The sequence below is a fragment of the Podarcis filfolensis genome, assembly GCF_964270895.1.
Source record: "Podarcis filfolensis genome assembly, chromosome: 16".
Taxonomy (NCBI): Eukaryota; Metazoa; Chordata; class Lepidosauria; order Squamata; family Lacertidae; genus Podarcis; species Podarcis filfolensis.
The window spans coordinates 8,214,623-8,235,063 of NC_139620.1; the positions used below are offsets into that span (position 1 = coordinate 8,214,623).

General features: G+C 47.9%; 1 protein-coding gene across 3 annotated transcripts in view; it reads right to left on the reverse strand.

The window, feature by feature from the left end:
• NUP210L (nucleoporin 210 like) overlaps nucleotides 1-20,441 on the reverse strand; it is a 49,701-nt gene that overhangs the window by 22,496 nt on the left and 6,764 nt on the right. For all 3 annotated transcript variants that reach the window (XR_014542639.1, XM_083590931.1, XM_083590932.1), the window contains exons 7-22: nucleotides 19,370-19,525; nucleotides 17,506-17,574; nucleotides 16,580-16,686; nucleotides 15,254-15,394; nucleotides 14,885-15,022; nucleotides 13,064-13,219; nucleotides 12,196-12,394; nucleotides 11,081-11,226; nucleotides 10,014-10,235; nucleotides 8,993-9,166; nucleotides 7,879-8,071; nucleotides 5,539-5,627; nucleotides 3,187-3,291; nucleotides 2,862-2,963; nucleotides 1,813-1,941; nucleotides 260-387 (exon numbers count right to left, since the gene is read on the reverse strand). Coding sequence is in view for 2 of the 3 variants with exons in the window: in XM_083590931.1 (XP_083447057.1) it covers nucleotides 260-387; nucleotides 1,813-1,941; nucleotides 2,862-2,963; nucleotides 3,187-3,291; nucleotides 5,539-5,627; nucleotides 7,879-8,071; nucleotides 8,993-9,166; nucleotides 10,014-10,235; nucleotides 11,081-11,226; nucleotides 12,196-12,394; nucleotides 13,064-13,219; nucleotides 14,885-15,022; nucleotides 15,254-15,394; nucleotides 16,580-16,686; nucleotides 17,506-17,574; nucleotides 19,370-19,525 (2,254 nt within the window). In the remaining variant the exon portion in view is untranslated. The remainder of the gene's footprint in view (nucleotides 1-259; nucleotides 388-1,812; nucleotides 1,942-2,861; nucleotides 2,964-3,186; nucleotides 3,292-5,538; nucleotides 5,628-7,878; nucleotides 8,072-8,992; nucleotides 9,167-10,013; nucleotides 10,236-11,080; nucleotides 11,227-12,195; nucleotides 12,395-13,063; nucleotides 13,220-14,884; nucleotides 15,023-15,253; nucleotides 15,395-16,579; nucleotides 16,687-17,505; nucleotides 17,575-19,369; nucleotides 19,526-20,441) is intronic.

Consider the following 20,441-nt stretch of genomic DNA (forward strand, 5'->3'; position numbering starts at 1 on the left):
GGACTCTCTAAGGTTTCAGGCAGGGGACGTTCCCAGCCCGGCCGGGAGATGCCATTGGGGATTTAACTTTTTTAAAAGGCAGACTGAGCTACGGCCCTTGCAGTTTCGGCCACAAGTTTTGACACTGTGGACTTGGTCGGTTTTGTGGGTTTCAACTGTTTGGGTGCCTTGTGAGAGCAGGGAAGGAGAACGCATTGTGATCCCAAAGATGACCTCTTAAGAAGCAGAAGTCAAAGCATAGGAGACGCCGGGCACTTACGTCAGTGTGACAATGGGGGAGGCTGCCTTCAGCTGGAGCCGCATGTAGACAAAGTATTTACTCCGGAAAGGGTACCGGTGATGTCCCAGGACGCGCACGGAGACCAGCACCGATTTTCCGACCTCAATCTGGGGAAGAAGGCAGAGGGTTCCAGGGTGTCCTCAACTTGGATGGCTTCGAGAGAGGATTAGATAAATTCATGGGGGAGAAGGCTGTCGAGGGTTACTAGCCATGATGGCGACACTCTGACTCCAATGGTTGGAGGCAGCGATGCTTCTGAATACCAGCTGCTGGAAACCGCAGGAGAGGGCTCTTGCGCTTGGATTCTTGAGCTTGGCAGAGGGCCTTCTTGGTGGTGGCTCCCGCCCTGTGGAACGCCCTCCAACCAGATGTCAAAAAGAAGAACAACTACCAGACGTTTAGAAGACATCTGAAGGCAGCCCTCTTTAGGGAAGCTTTTAATGTTTAACAGACTACTGTACTGTATTTTAATACTTTGTTGGAATGGGCAGAGTAATAATAATAATAATAATAATAATAATAATAATAATAATAATAATAATTCTGCCTGGGGGCTTCCTAGAGGAATCTGGTTGGTCATTGTGAGACCAAGACGGTCTGATCCAGCAGGGCCCTTAGTCCACGTCAGACCACTGGTCCATCTAGCTCAGTAGACTGACTGGCAGTAGCTCTCTAGGGGTTTCAGGCAGAGCAGCCACCTGGAATACCCAGAGCTGCCACTGGGGATGGGACCAGGGGCCTTCTGCGTGCAAAGCCGATGCTCAACCACTGAGCCGCGGTTCTTCTCACACATAACCCAGTACCCCTCCAGATTTGGCTGGGACTCCAGCCCCCTCCAGCGGAAAAGCAAGAGGACTGAGATGCGGAGTCAGACAAAGTAACATTCAGTGCATGTGGCACAGGGACCGCGCTCCCCAAGGCGACAGGGTTTCTACCCGTCCCACTGCCAGGTGATGAGCAGATAACAGCAAAGGTTGCTAGGTTCGTAGCTGGGGCAATCAGAATAAGGGCCACTAACTGACTGCCGATTCAGGACTTTAAATTGTGCTCTTATATCAAATTTCCTTTTCTGCGTATACTGTAATGTTTTACGGTTGCTATGGCCATTGGCTCTTGCGAATACAGTGGTACCTCGGGTTAAGAACTTAATTCGTTCCAGAGGTCCGTTCTTAACCTGAAACTGTTCTTAACCTGAGGCACCACTTTAGCTACTGGGGCCTCCTGCTGCCGCCGCACCGCCAAAGCACGATTTCTGTTCTCATCCTGCAGCAAAGTTCTTAACCCAAGATACTATTTCTGGGTTAGTGGAGTCTGTAACCTGAAGCATATGTAACCTGAAACGTATGTAACCCGAGGTACCACTGTAAAGTTTTATCTTATCTACCTGCCAGGTGATGTATGTGTTCCCTTTGTAGCGGCCCTGTGCAAAGGGAAACCCACTCTCACAAATCTCTGCAAATCCAGGCTACGCAGCCAGTGGCCACTCATTCCCTCTGACACCCCTCCGGCCAGCTTACGCATACTCATCATACCTTATCAACAAGATCCACTTCCAACTCGTACATATTGGAGATGCGAAGGTAGGCTGTAGCAGGTCCCAGGAAGGCCAGGCACAGGTCGTAGATCTCCAAGGTCAAAGAGCCAGGAAGGACAGGAACCACCTGCAAGGAAAGTGACAGGAGCAGTCGCTCGCAGGGTAAAGGCGACATCACTTGTCAGGCTGTATGAGATGGCAGGGCCCCGATCCTTTGGCTTTTGAAATAAATTTGATTACTACAGGAACCAGTGGCGTAGCGTGGGTTGTCAGCACCCGGGGCAAGGCAAGTAATTTGCGCCCCCTAACCCGTGGATTTGCGCCCCCTAACCCGTGGATTTGCCCTAACCCCAGATGTTGCGCCCGGTGCGGCCGGCCCCCCCTGCACCCCCCACGCTACGCCACTGACAGGAACTCTGTAAAGTAAGAAATTGTGCCAGAGCAGCATTTTTTCTTTTTGCCTCCTCCTTCCGAGTCCCTTTTCCTTTTGTGTCTTGTCTCTTAAACCAGAAGCCTGAGGCTGTCTTACCACTGATGCTTGCAAGTCCCCCGAGAGCTATTTTTTGGCTGGAGAACAGGGTTAATACTTTGCTTTACAAAATATATAGACCGCTTAAACCAAAAGGAAAAGGAAAGGGGAAGGGGAAGGGGAAGGGGAAGGGGAAGAGAAAGAAAGAAAGCTGTCTAAGTAGATTACACAAAATAGTGTAAAATATTTATCGTTCAAAAGCAACAACTGATACGATGGGTAAGATGTAAATACAAGTATACACAATGAAAGCATATGCCTGGGTAGGCTTGCCTAATAATATTTACTATTTTTGGTTTGTTTATTAAATCTGTATACCGCCCTTCATCCATAGATGTCAGGGCAGTTCACAACGTGATAGTAATAAGAAGAAAAATAATTAACAATAGCAATAATATGGAAGATGAACCTATATATTATCAATTTAAGAGAAGGGGAAGAATAGCTGGCAGGAGATCCTGAAGCCCTAGCTTTCTCTCCTCATAAAGGCTCACAGAGCAACACACTTTGACACTCACCTGTATGGCACTCTCTGTTTCCAGGTAAGTGATGTTCACCATCTCCTGTGCACTGCTGTTGACAAGGAAGTAACCGGACCCTTCCACCAGCGCAAACACTTCCTAGGCAAAGCAGAAGGGGGGGATATCCACACCAGGACCACAAAACCACTCTTTCAATGTTGCCACACAGAGCACTGGCTTACCTGGGACTGCTCTGTTTAACTCAAAGGTCAGAGTTGCCACCGTTGCCCCATTTTGCCTCTGCCAAAGTTCTCCACGAAGAGCCCCTGGTCTGAGCAGGGTTCCTCACCACCTGACCCACACCCAGCTCCTTGGCCCCTACCTTGACATCGGGATGGTTGTACACGGTGATGTTATCCGGAACCACAGTCACGTCCTCGACCAGCATGAGTTCCACGGCGGCAGAGGCAGGGGAGTTAGAGACCTCCTGTGTGCAGAAAGGGCAAGAAATGCTGCCTCGGGGTGTTTCCGCAGAAGGAAGGCCAACGGCAAGGAAACCTGTGCCCTTTTTCTTTTCCTGCAGGAAACAGATCTGTGCACACCCAAGAAGAACCAAGGAAAAGCCCTGCTGGGACAGACCCAATGGCCTATTGAGTCCAGCACACTGCTCTCCGCGTGGCCCAGCCAGATGTGGATGGGAAGCCCGTGAGCAAGACGCAGGCCTCTGATACTAGAGGCAATACAGCCATACTGATTAGGAGCCACTGATACGTCTTATCCTCCGCGGATCTGTCTAAGCCCCTTCTAAAGCCGCTTTAAGCTGACCGCCTCATGGCGTCCCTTTTTGTCTCTCCTAAATATCCCGACGGTCAGCTTCCTTGGATGATCCCAGGTTTTCGGGTACAATGAAGGAGAAAAAACACCTCTCTGCCCACTTTCTCGACACCATTTTGCATTTATTTATTTAATGAAATCCCTATGCCGCTCGACGGTAGGGGAAAAGCTCAAGAGGGATTTACAAAAAAGAATAGAACAACGACATTATTGGTGGGTGGGTGTGTTAAAAACCATTTAAAACCTTCAAAAACAATAAAAATGAACAATAAGCTTAAAACCTCATTAAAACACATGTCAACGTTCTGGGTAAAGGTAAAGGGACCCCTGACCATTAGGTCTAATTGCAGACGACTCTGGGGTTGCGGCGCTCATCTCGCTTTACGGGCCGAGGGAGCCGGCGTACAGCTTCCGGGTCATGTGGCCAGCAGGACTAAGCCGCTTCTGGCGAACCAGAGCAGCGCACAGAAACGCCGTTTACCATCCTGCCAGAGCAGTACCTATTTATCTAGCTGCATTTGATGTGCTTTTGAACTGCTAGGTTGGCAGGAGCTGGGACCAAACAACAGGAGCTCACCCCGTTGCGGGGATCGAACCGCCGAGCTTCTGATCGGCAAGTCCTAGGCTCTGTGGATTAACCCACAGCGCCACGTTCTGGGTAGGCTTGCCTAAACAAAAGTGTTTTGAGCAGCCGCTGGGGAAGAGCACAGCAAAGGTACCTGATTGATGTCAAGAGGCAGGGAGTTCCAAAGTTTGAGTGCTGCTGCACTAAAAGATAAATTTCTTACAAATGTGGGACAGGTATTACAGGTATTTATGAAATCTAGCAGCAGGTAACTAACTGCATGTGATACTGGATGAGTTCTGGTGCCTACCTCCCCTACACATACTTGCAACCCAGGGGGACTCAGATGGGGCAGCTAATCTGGCATGTTAGGTATCCCTTCTCATGGCGCCAAAGCTGATAGGATAGAGAGCCCAGGTGCAGTTTTCTCCCTTTTCCATTGCAAAATGTCTTGAGAAGCTTAGGCAGTAAGGTGTTCTCTCCTTTCTTAGGGAAACTGGGGTGTTTTTTTGTGGGGGGGGGGGTTTCTGATGAGACAATCATATTGTGAGATGTGGGAGAGGGCAATTGTTTCTTTTCTGGTCTTGACTGGGGCATTGGCACTCTAGGGCCCCTGATCCCCTGCTTCCATGGCTTTTTGCTGTTTTCAAGACCAGACCAGGCAATTTTTTTCTATAAGCTGCCTTGAGTTCCTGTCAGGGAATAATAATAATAATAATAATAATAATAATAATAATAATAATAATAATAATAATACATGGCATCTGTAACAGTGCCTGTTTGCAAATTAGAGCAGTTAAGTGGGCATATATGGGGAAGGGTGATCTGATAGGTAAATTGTTAAGGGCTTTATATACTACAGTGGAGCCTTGGTTGTCATACATTTCTGCTCCCGAACACCGAAAACCCAGAAGTAGCTCCGGTTTTAGAACGATTTTTGGAAGCTGAACGTGATAGGCGGCTTCCATTCTGAGTTTCCCTATTGTATTGAAGCTTCCGCTTTCAGTTTTCGGTTTTCGAACGTTTCGGAAGTCGAACGGTCTTCCGGAACAGATTACGTTCAAAAGCTGAGGTTCCACTGTATCAGTAACACCCTGAACTTGGCCTTGTAGGAAACAGGCAGCCAGTGCAGTTTTTACATATGTATACCATGTTTATAGAATTGTATAGTTGGAAGGGAGCCTGAGTGTCACCTAGTTCAACCTCCCTGCAGTGCAGGAATCTCTGCTAAAGCATCCAGGGCAGATGGTCACCCAAACTCTGCTTAAAAACCTCCAAGCAAGGACCCGAGCACAACAACGCCCTCTCCATGGAACAATCTTTCCCTCCACTCACTCTTGGGCTCCCTCTCTCGGAATATTTCACAAAGTTGACGGAGATCAACACCGTCCCTTTGATCTGCCGCACCTCAAGGAGCTGGTGTCCTGGGACCAAAACAGATGCAGACACGGCATCGGGAGGGAGAAAAAAGGAAGCAGAAATTGAAACAAATGTATTTTAAAATTGCCATTCTTACATAGGAAGGGAGGTGTGAGGGAGACTGCATTCTTGCATGTGAGATACAGTAAGTTTTATTTTTTAAAAAATTACAGGGATGAGCAAAAGGGGACTTGCCAGGTGGGGCGGAGCCACAAGAAGAAGAAGAAGAGTTTGGATTTGATATCCCGCTTTATCACTACCCGAAGGAGTCTCAAAGCGGCTAACAATCTCCTTTCCCTTCCTCCCCCACAACAAACACTCTGTGAGGTGAGTGAGGCTGAGAGACTTCAGAGAGAAGTGTGAATAGCCTAAGGTCACCTGGCAGCTGCATGCGGAGGAGCGGCGAAGCGAACCTGGTTCACCAGATTACGAGTCCATCGCTCTTAACCACTACACCACACTGGCTCATAACAACACTAACATGCTGGCAGTTGGGACGCTGTTGCTTACTGTGAGGGAGAGGAGAGAAGTGGCAAGGAGGCCAGTGTGGTGCAAACACACCCATGGAGCCAATCCAGCACACCTGCCGATGTGTTTGCACCATGCCAACCCCCCCAATTCATCCCAGTAAGCTGCAGCAGGACAGATGCTTCTGCAGCTGAGATAGTGCTACTGTGTATTGTAGAGGTTAGAGTGCTGGATTAAGACATGAAAGTCCAGGGTTCAAATCCCGACTTGGCCATGAAGCTCACTGCCCCTCAGCCAAACCTACCCTACAGGGTTGTTGTTTTGGGGAGTAACTACTACTAAATGGTGAGTACCGGCACCTTTTTTTCTAGAAGAAGAAGAAGAAGAAGAAGAAGAAGAAGAAGAAGAAGAAGAAGAAGAAGGGTTTGAATTTGATATCCCGCTTTATCACTACCCTAAGGAGTCTCAAAGTGGCTAACATTCTCCTTTCCCTTCCTCCCCCACAACAAACGCTCTGTGAGGTGAGTGAGGCTGAGAGACTTCAAAGAAGTGTGACTGGCCCAAGGTCACCCAGCAGCTGCATGTGGAGGAGAGGGGAATCAAACCCAGTTCACCAGATTACGAGTCCGCCGCTCTTAACTACTACACCACGCTGGCTCAAGAAAAGCAATGGGGGGAAACCATGCAAGGCCACCTTGAGCTCCTTGAAGAAAAAGGTGTGACGTAAGTGCAATAAACAAAACGTATTTTTTGCTCTATAGGACGCAACCGACCATAGGACGCACCTTGTTTTAGAGGGGGAGAATAAGAAAAAAAAATTCTTCCCCTCTCTGCTCAGCGCCCCTTCAGCGAAGCGGCAGGAGAAATGGAGCCCCTTCCATTTCTCGTCCTGCTTGGCTGAAGGGGCGCTGCACAGATCTCCCTCTCTGCTGAAGCCAGGAGAGTCTTGCTCTCCCGGCTTCAGCAAAAGGAACCCGAAGCCTGCGGAGCGCAGCGGGAACTCATGCTGCGCTCCGAAGGCTTCAGGCGGCTATCCCTGAAGCCTGGAGAGCGAGAGGGGTCAGTGCGCACTGACCCTTCTCGCTCTCCAGGCTTCTGCGAAAGCAACGCGAAGCCTCCGGAGCGCGGAGGGAGCACTCCCACTGCGCTTCGGAGGCTTCGCATTGCTATCGCTGAAGCCAAGGAGCCTGCATTCGCTCCATAGGACGCACACACATTTCCCTTTAATTTTTGGAGGGGAAAAAGTGCGTCCTATAGAGTGAAAAATACGGTAATTAATAACCCATTTAAAGATGTAAAAAAAGCCCTGTGGCTCAGGCCAGTGGCTCATCTAGTCTGGCATCCTGTTCTCACAGCAGCCAACCAGATGTCCAGGTGGGAAACCCGCAAGCAAGGTGTGAGAATAACAGAAACTCTCCTTTCCTGTGGTTTCCAAATTGCGCGGCGGAAGCAGGACTGAGATAATAAAAAAGCACTGGTTGTGGCAGTTCTAGCTACAGGGGCTTGGATGGTCTCCTCATTAAAGGGCCTGGGAACATAAGAAAAGCCTGCTGGATCAAAGCAGTGGCCCCTCTAATCCAGCATCAGTTCTCACAGTCGCTAACCAGATGCCCCAATGAGAAACCCGCAAGCAGGACTTCAAGGACACCACCACCCTCCCCATGCGCAATTCCCAGCAACAGGTATTATTTCGGAGGCGTATTACTGCTTCCGGGAGCGGAGGAAGAACATAGGCATTCTGATTAGTAGCCACTGGTTTCTCTGCTGAAGCGCGACGCCGAGCCATACCGTGGAGCCTGGTCTGTCCAGTCCCATCATCCTTCGGCACCATCTGCATGGACCTCGGTAGAGCGAAGTGAGCGAGGCTTTGATTGGCCGATATCCATTCCAGGATTAGGGAGGTGAAGTTATCAAACTTCCGCCGGTGCTGGTCGAAGAGAGCTAGCTCCAAAACGGTGTTCCTCAAACTGGACACGGGGACCTGCAAGGCATCCCAAAAGACACCGGCGCCAGCCTGCATTTAACGGCGTGCGAGATGCACCTGGGAAAGGACCACATCTTTGTGAGCTACGGTGCCAAAGCACAGAAGCCCTGCAAAGCAAGGGCAGGAGAACTTGAAAGGTACTGATGATGACACCTTGGAAGATTACATACCATGTTTAACTGATCGGTCCGTTGGACTGATTCTGTTTTAAAAGCTTTGGTCTACTAAAGAAAGATAAAACCCTGATAACAATGGCTGGCAGCAAATATAATAATAATAATAATAATAATAATAATAATAATAATAATAATAAATTCTATGTCGCCATCTGACTGGGTTGCCCCAGCCGCTCTGAGCAGCTCCCAACAAAATATTAATATACAGTGGTACCTTGGTTCTCGAACGGAAACCGTTCCAGAAGTCCGTTTGACTTCCGAAAACGTTCAAAAACCAAGGCGCGGCTTCCGATTGGCTGCAGAAGCTTCCTGCACTCAATCAGAAGCCGCGGAAGCCATGTTAGACGTCCGGCTTCCAAAAAACATTCACAAACCGGAACACTCACTTCTGGGTTTGTGGCGTTCAGGGGCCAAAACATTCGAGTCGCAAGGTGTTCAAGATCCAAGGTACAATTGTATTTAAAAGATATATATTAAAATCCAGTGCTTTTCTTCTAGGAAAAGTGGTGCTGGTACTGCGTACCCTTGAGTGCTCCCAGAAAAAGCACTGTTTAAAGTCTATCGATCATCTATCTATCTATCTATCATCTATTTTCCCTACAAGGACTTTCCTTGCAGTTATACAAACTTTCTGAGCCCAATTTCTGGCTAAAAACCAAAAAAAGACCGTCCAACATCTCCCCAAGATTCCCAAACAAACGGAGCGCATTGAGGCACTTCTAGCTTTTCCCGGAACACTTACCAGCTGCTTGTGGTGCTGAGGCAAAGGGCAAGGCGGAGTGCCAGCTGCCAGCTTATACACAGGTGTCATGGCCATGCTGGCAGGGTGGGCACAAATGAACCTCACTTGCACCATCTCCACAGCGGGACTGGGGTTTAGCACACCCGGATGATTGCCCACCTGGAACGTAAACACCTTTGGGGAAGCAGCAAAGGAAGAGTGGTTGTCAGCCAGCAGGCTTTGCAAATGTAGCCAAGCATAAAGTTTAGATGTAACCAGAGCCTTTGGACAGGGTCAGTTTAAAGCGTTAGGCTAAGAGAGACAAACGTTGAAATCTCCTAACTACTGAATCTGGAAAGGGGGCATCACTGTGGATGGTGCACACAGCTAGAAGGGAGAATAGGCCAAGCACAGATGTAGCTATCATAGCGCCGTTTTCTGTAAGATGCGCCAGCACCATGGAGGCTGTGCCTTTCCTTATCGGCCATTACGTTTCATCATCATCATCATCATAACAACAATTTATTATTTATACCCCGCCCATCTGGCTGGGCTTCCCCAGCCACTCTGGGTGGCGTCCAAAAAAATATTAAAATACCGTAATACATCAAACATTAAAAGCTTCCCTAAACAGGGCTGCCTTCAGATGTCTTCTAAAAGTCTGGTAGTTGTTGTTCTCTTTGACATCTGGTGGGAGGGCGTTCCACAGGGCCGGTGCCACTACCGAGAAGGCCTTCTGCCTGGTTCCCTGCAACTTGGCTTCTCGCAGTGAGGGAACCCCCAGAAGGCCCTCAGTGCTGGACCTCAGTGTCCGGGTAGAACGATGGGGTGGAGACGCTCCTTCAGGTATACTGGACCGAGGCCGTTTAGGGATTTAAAGGTCAGCACCAACACTTTGAATTGTGCTCGGAAACGTACTGGGAGCCAGTGTAGGTCTTTCAAGACCAGTGTTATGTGGTCTTGGTGGCCGCACCCAATCACCAATCTAGCTGCCTGTTAACGTCTTGGGTGGGGGGAGAATACGCACACACCTTCCTCCTACCTGTTCCCCCAGCTCCAGGCATGTGATCCGATAAATGTACTGGTTTTGCTTCCTCTTGGCCGGCAAACGAACCTCCACCACGTGGACTTTGTCCTTATGCTCCACTCTGAGCTCCAAGAAGAAGCGAGATGGCTCCAACACCCATGGGCTGGGCCCTCCCTCGAACACCATCTCCTTCACGGAATGCCAGGTCACCAAAGCCACCTCCACGGGGTTCACAGCCTAGTCATTATATAAAGGAGTTAACACTGCCTTGGCCTGCAAAGAATTGACCCAAGGACCCGCCCACCCTCGGTTCCACATCTGTAATTCTTCCAATAGGGAGCTCTGTGCTTTCTAACCACCATTCTCACCCCTAGTTCCTGGGAAACTAGTAAGATGATAGATCAAGGTTGCAGACAAAGAACATCAAAATGAAGGACTCTGTTTTGTACTGAACTAGACCATTTAGCTCAGTATTGTCTACACACTGACTGGCAGTGGCTTTGCAGGGTTTCAGGCAGGGGAGAGACCTTGCCCGACCTGGAGATGCTACTGCTGGGGATCGTAATCTAGGACCTTCTGCAAGAAAAGCAAATGCTGTGTCCCTGAGCTGTGGCCCTTCCCTCAGCAACACAAAAGGAATTCAAAAGAGAGAACAGAAATAAACTGTAGTAATAATAATAATAATAATAATAATAATAATAATAATAATAATAATAATTTATTTATTTATTTATACCCCACCCATCTGGCTGCGTTTCCCCAGCCACTCTGGGCGGCTTCCAACAAAACACTAAAATACAATAACCTATTAAACATTAAAAGCTTCCCTAAACAGGGCTGCCTTTAGATGTCTTCTAAAAGTTTGGTAGTTATTTTTCTCTTTGACATCTGGTGGGAAGGCGTTCCACAGGGAGGGCGCCACTACCAAGAAGGCCCTCTGCCTGGTTCCCTGTAACTTGGCTTCTCGCAGCAAGGGAACCGCCAGAAGGCCCTCGGCGCTGGACCTCAGTTTCCGGGCAGAACGATGGAGGGTGTAGCACCACCCTCCGCCCACTACTACCATAGAGTTGGCGCCTCCTCACCTTGAGCGGTTCGTAAGCAGCAAAGGTGGCACTCGTGTCAAAATACTCCTTGTAGATGGTGGCGCTGGCTGTCACCAGTGTGTGGCCGAGAGACTTGGCTGCTAGATGGATGGTGGAGCAGAACTGTGGCCCAGCTTTCTGCTTACCTAACAAACAAGAGCACAACTGCACAGGAAGAGTGATTGATCTGTCAACCAACTCCAAAACTGCAATGAAGGAGCAATAGCTTGGCAACCCACCCAAGGGGCAATCGCAGTGCCCCGTAACTGTGGAGTACGGTGGAGAGCACAATGGGGCATTGGTCAAGAGTGGGTGTCCTTCTAAAGCCTGTGGGGAGGCCACCCTAGCAAACAGCCATCCCCCGAATCTGCTCCTCAGTCTGCCCATGCAAACATTGGGATATGTGTGAGGGGGAGGGTGTGCTATTTTTCATTTATTATTAGGTGTTATGTACTGAGTTGAATAGGACCCAAAATGCAGCAGTCTGATTGGTCCTAGAACAATAGGATTCAGAATGCAGCAGTCTGATTGGTCCTAGAACAATAGGACCCAGAATGCAGCAGTCTGATTGGTCCACAGGAGCCATCCAATCCAGCTCCAGGTGGAAGTGAATCCGCAACCTGATTGGCCTACAGGAGAATCTTGGAATTAGCCAATCACGTGGGGCCCATTGTGTAAATAATTTATATAAAGCAGACATTCTGGGGGAACTTCCATTTCCTCCTCACCACTATGAGCTGAATAAAGAGCATGAAATCTATTCTGGACTTAAGAGTAGCACCTTACTCAAGGTGCTACTGGAAAGAAAAATTTTTTTTTGTTTTAAGAGTATGTCAGTGAAATATACTCGGAGTCGAGAGTGGATTTCATTACTACTTTCTTTTTCTTTTGAAATTTTGCACCCTTAAGAACTTTGCACCCAGGGCAACTGCCCCTGTGGCCCCACCCACACAATGGCACAGGCTCCCAGGATTCTTTGGGGGAAGCCATGACCGTTTAACATGGCGCAGTACTGCTTTAAACGCCTAGTGAAGATGAGGCCTAAAACAGGAGGCCAGGAGAGGACCGGCTGCCCATTTATGTTAGGGAGCAAGTGAAGAGAGCTGCCCTCTTACCCGCTTCATCCAGGGCGAACACTCCTTGCTTATCCATGCCGACGTCCAGGGGTAAGAGTGAGCAGTCCGTGAAAGCGATGGTCTCCCCCGTCTCTTTCTCAACGTGGTACATCCTGAGTGGGACTTCCAAGGTCTGTCCAATCTCAGTGTCTGCATGGAACGGCAAGAACTCCATCTTTGAGAGCTTGAGCACATACACCTGAGTGGAGGCAGGGGGGAAGAGTCAAAGAGCACATGAAAACATCTTCATGTACGCAACAACGGCTGCCAGAGTTTTAATAGCACAAGGATGGAAGACTGAAGAAACCCCAACTAAAGAATCATGGCAAGAAAAATTGATGCACTATGCAGAACTGGCAAAACTGACATACAAGCTACAGGACAAGGATAACTGTGACTTTAAAGATGAATGGGAACCTTTTACAAAGTATCTGAAGACGCAACAAAGCGAACTGGACTCCTTGGCTGGTTTTGAATAAGCATTCACAAACTTTTTATTGATAATAATCAGCTAAATAGTTTGAGGATCCATACAACTGTGTAACATGCAGAAAACAGCATTTTTAGAGAAATCAAAGACGAACTGAGGGAAGTCGGGGGGTGGGTGGGTTTTGTGGGGGGAGGGAGGGGGAGGGAGGAAAAATGGGGGGAATAAGAATGATATGTTTCTGGATAATATGTTTTGTTTTAATTTTGAATTAAAAAGTTATTAAAAAACAACAACAAAGAGCAGCTAGGAGGGAAGAATCAGCTCTCTAGGGATTCAGAACGTCCCAAGGCATCTCTTCAGACAGAGTTTGAAGCCTGTAGGGTGGGGGTTTGACCCAGCAAGCAATTCGACTTGCGCCAATGCTGCAGAAAGACTTGCCTGTATTTCCCCAAAGTGGAAAGGGTTCTGCACATCTCTGGCTTGCACGGCGGTTTGGCCCTCAACCAGCCCGGCTGTGACCACCCCTTTCACCGTGACGGTGGCCACTGTCTGATTGGAAGAGGTCCACGTGAAGTTGCCGCTTCCTCCCTCCACCTATGAATAGTTGGGAGAGCAGAAGCAAGGGGGGGAATACAAAATGCACAGTTAAGCCTGCACCCCCAGAACAGAGTAAGATGATGATGCTCTCCACCTGGGTGTTGGAGAGAGCATGTGTCACTGGATCAGAAACAGTGGCCTCCATTGGTGAAAATACAAGCATGGACTCACGTGGCCAATGGAAGGGGACTGCAGGAATAGGAAACTCAATGTAGCAGTGGCCTGAACTAGTGAGGAGGCCCAACCTCAGGTCCCTTCTGCTAGGGAGGTCAGATGGTCATCTATGGTTTCTGCAGTAGGTCTTCCTCAGCGGCATGTCAGGGTGTCTTTTTCACCAGCCTCCTCTTGTAGACAGAGAGGCTAACACTTTTATTCCATTTGGTATTAGCAGAGATTCTCATGGGTTGCTTCCGGGTGGCCTGTTTAATTTTTAATTTTTTGGTAGAATATTTTATAATAAAAGGACATTGATGAAAAGGAGCTCTCCACCCAAGTGAATGGGTGGTAAAGTGGCAAATGCAATTCAATGTAAGTAAACAAGTGTAAAGTGATGCATGTTGGGGCAAAAATACGTGAATTTCACATATACAACAATCTTTATTATGGTCCAGAGACCCAACAAATCGTTACAAAGCAATACACGGGTGCCACAGGTGGTGGTAGCAGCCACTGGAATCTAGCAACAGGTTAGATGCCCCTCTTACAGGAGATAGGGAAGGGGACATGAGCTATATGGGACTCTTGCTTACGTTTAGTTAATGCATCTGAGGACTTAACAACAGTGAGCAACTTTCCTTAGACGGAAGTAATGAGTTCAAAGCAAGGGGACCTGCCAAAGCTAGATGGCTTTCAGGCAAAATTTCTACGATCTCTGCTGCAGGTACCCAACTGTGAATTTCACATATATGCTCATGGGGTCTGAACTGGAAGTGAGCGAACAGGAACGAGACCTTGGGGTTGTAATGGATAGCTCAATGAAGACGTCGACCCGGTGTGCAGCTGCCTTGAAACAGGCAAATTCCACCCTATGGATCATTAGGAAAACAATTGAAAGGAAAACTCCCTGGGTGGGATCTCCCAGGGTGGGAGACTGGGGGAAGAAAGGGAAGTTCCCAGGTGAGAGCTGGGAAGGCTCACTCTCCTTTTTGTGAAATAAAGGTTAAGATATAATTTTGATAAAGGGCTGTTCTTATGTTCTTAAAAAAAACCCTGTAGTGTACTCAGCCACATATAAGAAGGAAAACTGAGCAGCGACACTGTCAGATAACCAAATCATTAAGTGCATCAACAAGGCTTCAAACTATCCATGACACAGCCTCTCCATAAGTAAGCATGAGTGGCTGCAAATCTGACAGTGACTTCACTTCTGTTTACGCAGCTGATATGAGGGAACCAGACATTGTCAAAATGATCATGTTTCATTTGGCTCTTAACAACCCTTCTGTGTTGTGTTAGATGCAAAGGGAAGCTCTGTTGTCATACACAACCCATTGCTTTAGGGCTTTGTCGCTGGAAGCTCCAAAGGCATAAGTAGGTCAAAACGGTGGAGGGAATGGGTGCCATATTTCCTGCGGCAGATGGTTGCAAACATTTATACCACACTGAGAAATGAATAAAGGGCATTCTAGGGGATTTATCTCCCCAGGTCTTGGTCAACTTCACCTGAACTCTGTACCGGTACAAGACGTCCAGTGGGTGGTGTGGGAATGCCAAGAAGGAGGGCGTCAGCGTGATGGGAAGGTAAATCTTCACTTCCTGCTTGTGGCTGATGGGCGGCTTTAAGAAATCTTCTGAACCACTCTGAAGGAAAGGGAGGAATGATTGACCTGAATTTTCAGTCTTAAAAGAAAAACAAAAAAGACGTACATAACAAGGAATAAATATTGAAGCCTGCAGGGCTAGCAAAATATCTCAAATTCCTAGCCTTCCACATCCAATGCTGAGACCCACTATTATTATATTATTGCAAACCCATAAATCCAGGCCAAATAATATCCATATGCTACTATGACAAAGGAACTATTCTTTTACCTGGAGGAGAACAGACACCAGCGCGGCTTCAATGACGGTGACGCCATCCTTCAACACCCGAACTACGTGGTAGGAACCATTCACTGAAGATATAAACTCTTGAAAGTATTCTTGGGGGAACTGGTGAGTTATTCGAAGATTCTGGAAATCAAGGGGTGAGGGGGGAATGTTGTCAGAAGAAGGGACAGTGTGACATCAAACACTTTATCAGGAGCACAGCGAAAAGGTCACAGATCGACAGAATCATTGTGTCCTTGGAGTTGACTCCAAGGAAGCCTACAAGGCTGGAAAGGTGTTTTCAAATTCTTCAGTGCCTGCATCCAATTTTTAAAGACTCTTGTTGTTTTTTGCAGACCCAACACAGACAGGCCAGTGGCCCATCTAATCCAACATCCTGTTCTCACAGTGGCCAACCAGATGCCTCAGTGTGAACTCCACAAGCAGGATTGGCCACAAAAGCATTATCTCCCCTCTTGCAGTTTCTAGCAACTGGGATTCAGAAGCATTAATCCCCCTGACTGCAGAAGCACAGTCATCACGCCAAGCACCCGTTGACAGCTTTGTCCTCCATGAATTTCTCTAATCCTCTTCTAAAGCCATCTGGCTCGGTGGAAATAATAATAATAATAAAAATTATTATTATTATTATTATTATTTAGTTATACCCCACCCATCTGGCTGGGTTTTGGCGGCTTCCAACCGAATATTAAAAACAATACAGCATCAAACATTTAAAACTTCCCTAAACAGGGCCGCCTTCAGTTGTCTTTTAAAAGTAAAATAGTTGCTTATTGCCTTGACATCTGCTGGGAGGCGTTCCACTGGGCAGGCGCCACTACCGAGAAGGCCCTCTGCCTGGTTCCCTGTAACCTCACTTCTCACAGTTAGGGAACCGCCAGAAGGCCCTCGGTGCTGGACCTCAGTGTCCGGGCTGGACAATGGGAGTGGAGACGCTCCTTCAGGTATACTGGGCCGAGGCCGTTTAGGGCTTTAAAGGTCAGCAGCAACACTTTGAACTGTGCTCAGAAACGTACTGGGAGCCAATGAACTACAGTGGGAGTGAGTTCCATAGTTTCACTATGTGCCACAAAACCCCTCAGTCCTATGCGTGTTCCTCAGAATTAAGTCCCACTGAATTTCGTGGGGCTTACCCCAAATATGTCTATACTGGATGACACTTTATGGTTGGAATCCTATGAACATTTACTCTGGAATTTGGGGTGTGGGTGTGATTTCAGACATAACATGCACAGGATCTCATTGCAAGTTAAGGCTGGCATTTGGGAGAGATCTTTGAGCTTCTTTCCCAAGCTGACACCTACTCACATCGGACGGGTAGATCTTGGTGCTCGATTTGTCGTACACTTCGACCGTGATGGTGTACTCTCGCTTCACTTCTAGGATCCACCTGTTGCCGGGCTGGACAGTGAAACCTGCAATCAGTTGCACAACGGAAGCCAAACGAAAAGCATTTCCGTAAGATGAGGCAAAGGAAACAAACTGCATGGTCCTAAGTTTCACATTTAGCGACTGGGGCACCCGGCATCGTGTTCACTGGACGTTGCCCATACTTGGCTCCCTTGTTGGCCTTCTCTTCTTGAGAACCTCAACCTTAGACAACTCGGTCGTCTTTCTTACGACTAGCCCAGGGGGTTGTTGGCTTCCTCTTCCCCCTTTGCCCTTCCTTTTTCAGCAGGGAAGAGGATGATGGGGACAAAACAAGAGTCTAGTTGGCTTCACTTATCATTTGCTCTGTCTCCACCTATTATAGGTCTCTGCCTCGAGTCCTACCAGTGGCAACGGGCACCAGCCTTCACTGCCACTGAGGACCTATAAGGACCTCTTCTAAGTTCCCTCCCTCCCCAGAGTGATAGAATCCAGCTCCATGCTGACCAGAAAAGGTACAGGAGATAAATTGCCCAAGAGGATGGCTGCAAAGGGAGTTACAGGCTGCACAGCAACCATACCTCTAAAGCACATCCTGGGAATTGTGGTTTGTTCAGGGTGCTGGAAATTGTAGCTCTGTGAAGGTTAAATCACAGCTCCCAGGATTCTCTGGGGGAATTAATGTGTTTTAAAGGAACGGTGTGCGCACAGCCCAAGCTGTGTGCCCGACCTCTTCCATCCCCAGCTTTGGAGGTGAGGCCAGATGCACATCGCCACTGTCACCCACATCACCCTCTTCGTTAGGAAAAAGCCCAAGTGCCTATATAGTCAAAACTCTGCATGGAGATGCAGGAGGGACCGTTTACCTAAATATCCAGGCTCCACAACGTATATGCTGCAGTTGGGAAGTCCAGAGGAGGCTCGCATGTGGATGTCTTAATCTCTTCGCTAAGGAATTCGGCCTCGTCATAAATTGAGAGGAGGATGAAAGGGGCAGAGTGTTAAGTTGTGGGTGAACATATCAGACGATACAGCGATTCTTTAAACAGCTCTTGTTTATTCACAGGCCAGAAAAGAACCGAACTGAAGGGTTCAGCCAGCCTGCTTATATAGAGCTCCAGTACAACGCCACTGTAACAACTTTCTGTAACTATCCAATCACTACAAAAAAAAAATTCTTTCCAGTAGCACCTTAAAGACCAACTAAGTTAGTTCTTGGTATGAGCTTTCGTGTGCATGCACACTTCGTCAGATACACTTTTTTTTTTGTTTTGACTATGGCAGACCAACACGGCTACCTATCTGTAACTATCCAATCACTAAACGTCACTTTCAATCCCTTATTTGCATAGGTGGACCTGAGTGAAAACTATCTACAGTATCCCCCTGCTGGCCCAGGGTGAGAACTTCAGTACATAACACAGAGGATGTTTCACATTAAACACGGGGTTGGATCCAATATGGCGCTACACTGAAACCACTTAGCGGTATGCTTGTTCTGCTAGTGAAATGTTTTGCCCCAGTAGAATGTTGTTGCACAAGAGCAGGCTTCTTCAACCTCGGCCCTCCAGATGTTTTGAGACTACAGTTCCCAACATCCCTGACCACTGGTCCTGCTAGCTAGGGATCATGCGAGTTGTAGGCCAAAAACATCTGGAGGGTCGAGTTTGAGGAAGCCTGCACAAGAGAATGTATTAGCAGGTTGCCGACAACTCTGGTCACATTCATACAGTGCATTTAAAGCCCCATGATGCTACTTTTGACAGTCATGGCGGCTTCTCCCAAAGATTCTGGGAGTTATCATTCATTAGGGCAGGTGAGAGTTGCTAGGGGGCCCCTATTCCCCTCATAGAGCTACAATTCCCCAAGTGGTTTAACCCTCAATCCCTCTTTCACAGGGAACTTGGAGAATTATAGCTCTGTGGGGGGAATAAGGGGAGGGGGGATCTCCTATCAACTCTTAGCGCACTCAACAAACTATAGCTCCTATAATTCTTGCATGATGAGTTTCTGCTGGTGCAGCGGTTGTGTTGGGATTCCTCTGTTGCACAACATTTAACACACACACACACCGCTAGTGCATGAGCCCCTGTGCAACAATGAAAAGTGGGTGTGCTTAGCCTCTTGGAAGCTATTCAGACATGCCTCAGGATTTCAGGGGTCATGAGTCAGGGAAGACTGAAACAGCTAGATGCTTAGGAATAATAGGTCAGAAGGTACCCAAAGATTGGGGGCGGGGGGGGGGGAATATTTGTGTTTGCAACAACGGCTGCCCCGATGATTTATGCACAGAAATGGAAAGAAGCAGCAGCTCCAACCAAGGAGGACTGGCAGATAAAACTGATGGGAGCAGTCTGAGACGGGTAAACTTACAGAAGAATAAGGAACCAGGAAGAAAGAACCTTTAACAAAGACTGGGGAAAGTTTGTTGAACATTTGAAAAATTATTGTAAGCAACTTAAAACATTAGTGGGGTTTATATAAAACGAGAAGTAAAGGCAAATAAAGGATTTTTTTTAGAGGAATAAACAATTAAGGAATTAATTTAAATATGCAGTAGTAAAGATAAAATGAAAGGAACCACAGATGGGGGTGAGGGGAAGTGAATTTGATGCGCATTTTTTGTTTTGTTAAATAATTTGTTTGATTGTTGCAAAATTGGAAAATGATAAATAAATTAAAAGAAAAGAAACAGCTAGCTGCAGCCCGGTCTAAGTTCTTTAAGGATACTTTTATGGACTAAGACCAGGTTAACCTGTCCCAGCTGAATGGCGGTGATGGTAGCTGTCTTTGCATCCAGTTTGGCCACGGGGAGGCCAGACGTGTTAGGCGCCTTCACTGCATCTTGTAGCTCCAGCTCATAGTGCTCAAGAGGCAATTGCACCTCTGCGGAGATAAAGGGCCGGCCAAGCTCAGTCAGTTATTCCCAGCCATAGCTGCTGCGCTCAGGTGTGTTCTTTACACAGCCTCCCTCTCCCACCCCAACCCAGCAGGGATGTCAGGGCAGTGATCAAGTGTTGCCTTTGGCTTCAGTGCTATTCAGAGTAAGTATGATTCAATTTTCCAACTCAATAAAAGCACTGAAGCTGGGAAAGGCAATATAGGCCAAAACTAATAGTTAGAGATAGGAGCTGTAGTCCAATAAAGTCTGGAGGATGGCAGATCTGCCATCACTGGTACGTATCCTTCAACCAAACCACCCTTACTAGTGATTGAGCTTCACCGAACACTGTGGGGCTGACTTCTGAATAAGCATCAGTGTTAGAAACTGAGGTGTGAAAGCTAGGAGCTAAATGGCACATTAAACCTAGGTTATGTCTCGCCAGAGTGGTGCATGCTCTAGTTATCTCCCGCTTGGACTACTGCAATGCGCTCTACGTGGGGCTACCTTTGAAGGTGATCCGGAAACTGCAATTAATCCAGAATGCGGCAGCTAGACTGGTGACTGGGACTGGCCACCGGGACCACATAACACCGGTCCTGAGAGATCTGCATTGGCTCCCAGTACGTTTCCGAGCACAATTCAAAGTGCTGGTGCTGACCTTTAAAGCCCTAAACGGCCTCAGTCCTGTATACCTGAAGGAGCGTCTCCACCCCCATCATTCAGCCCGGACACTGAGATCCAGCGCCGAGGGCCTTCTGGCAGTTCCCTCATTGCGAGAAGTGAGGTTACAGGGAACCAGACAGAGGGCCTTCTCAGTAGTGGCGCCCACCCTGTGGAACACCCTCCCATCAGATGTGAAGGAACTAAGCAGCTATCCTATCTTTAAAAGACATCTGAAGGCAGCCCTGTTCAGGGAAG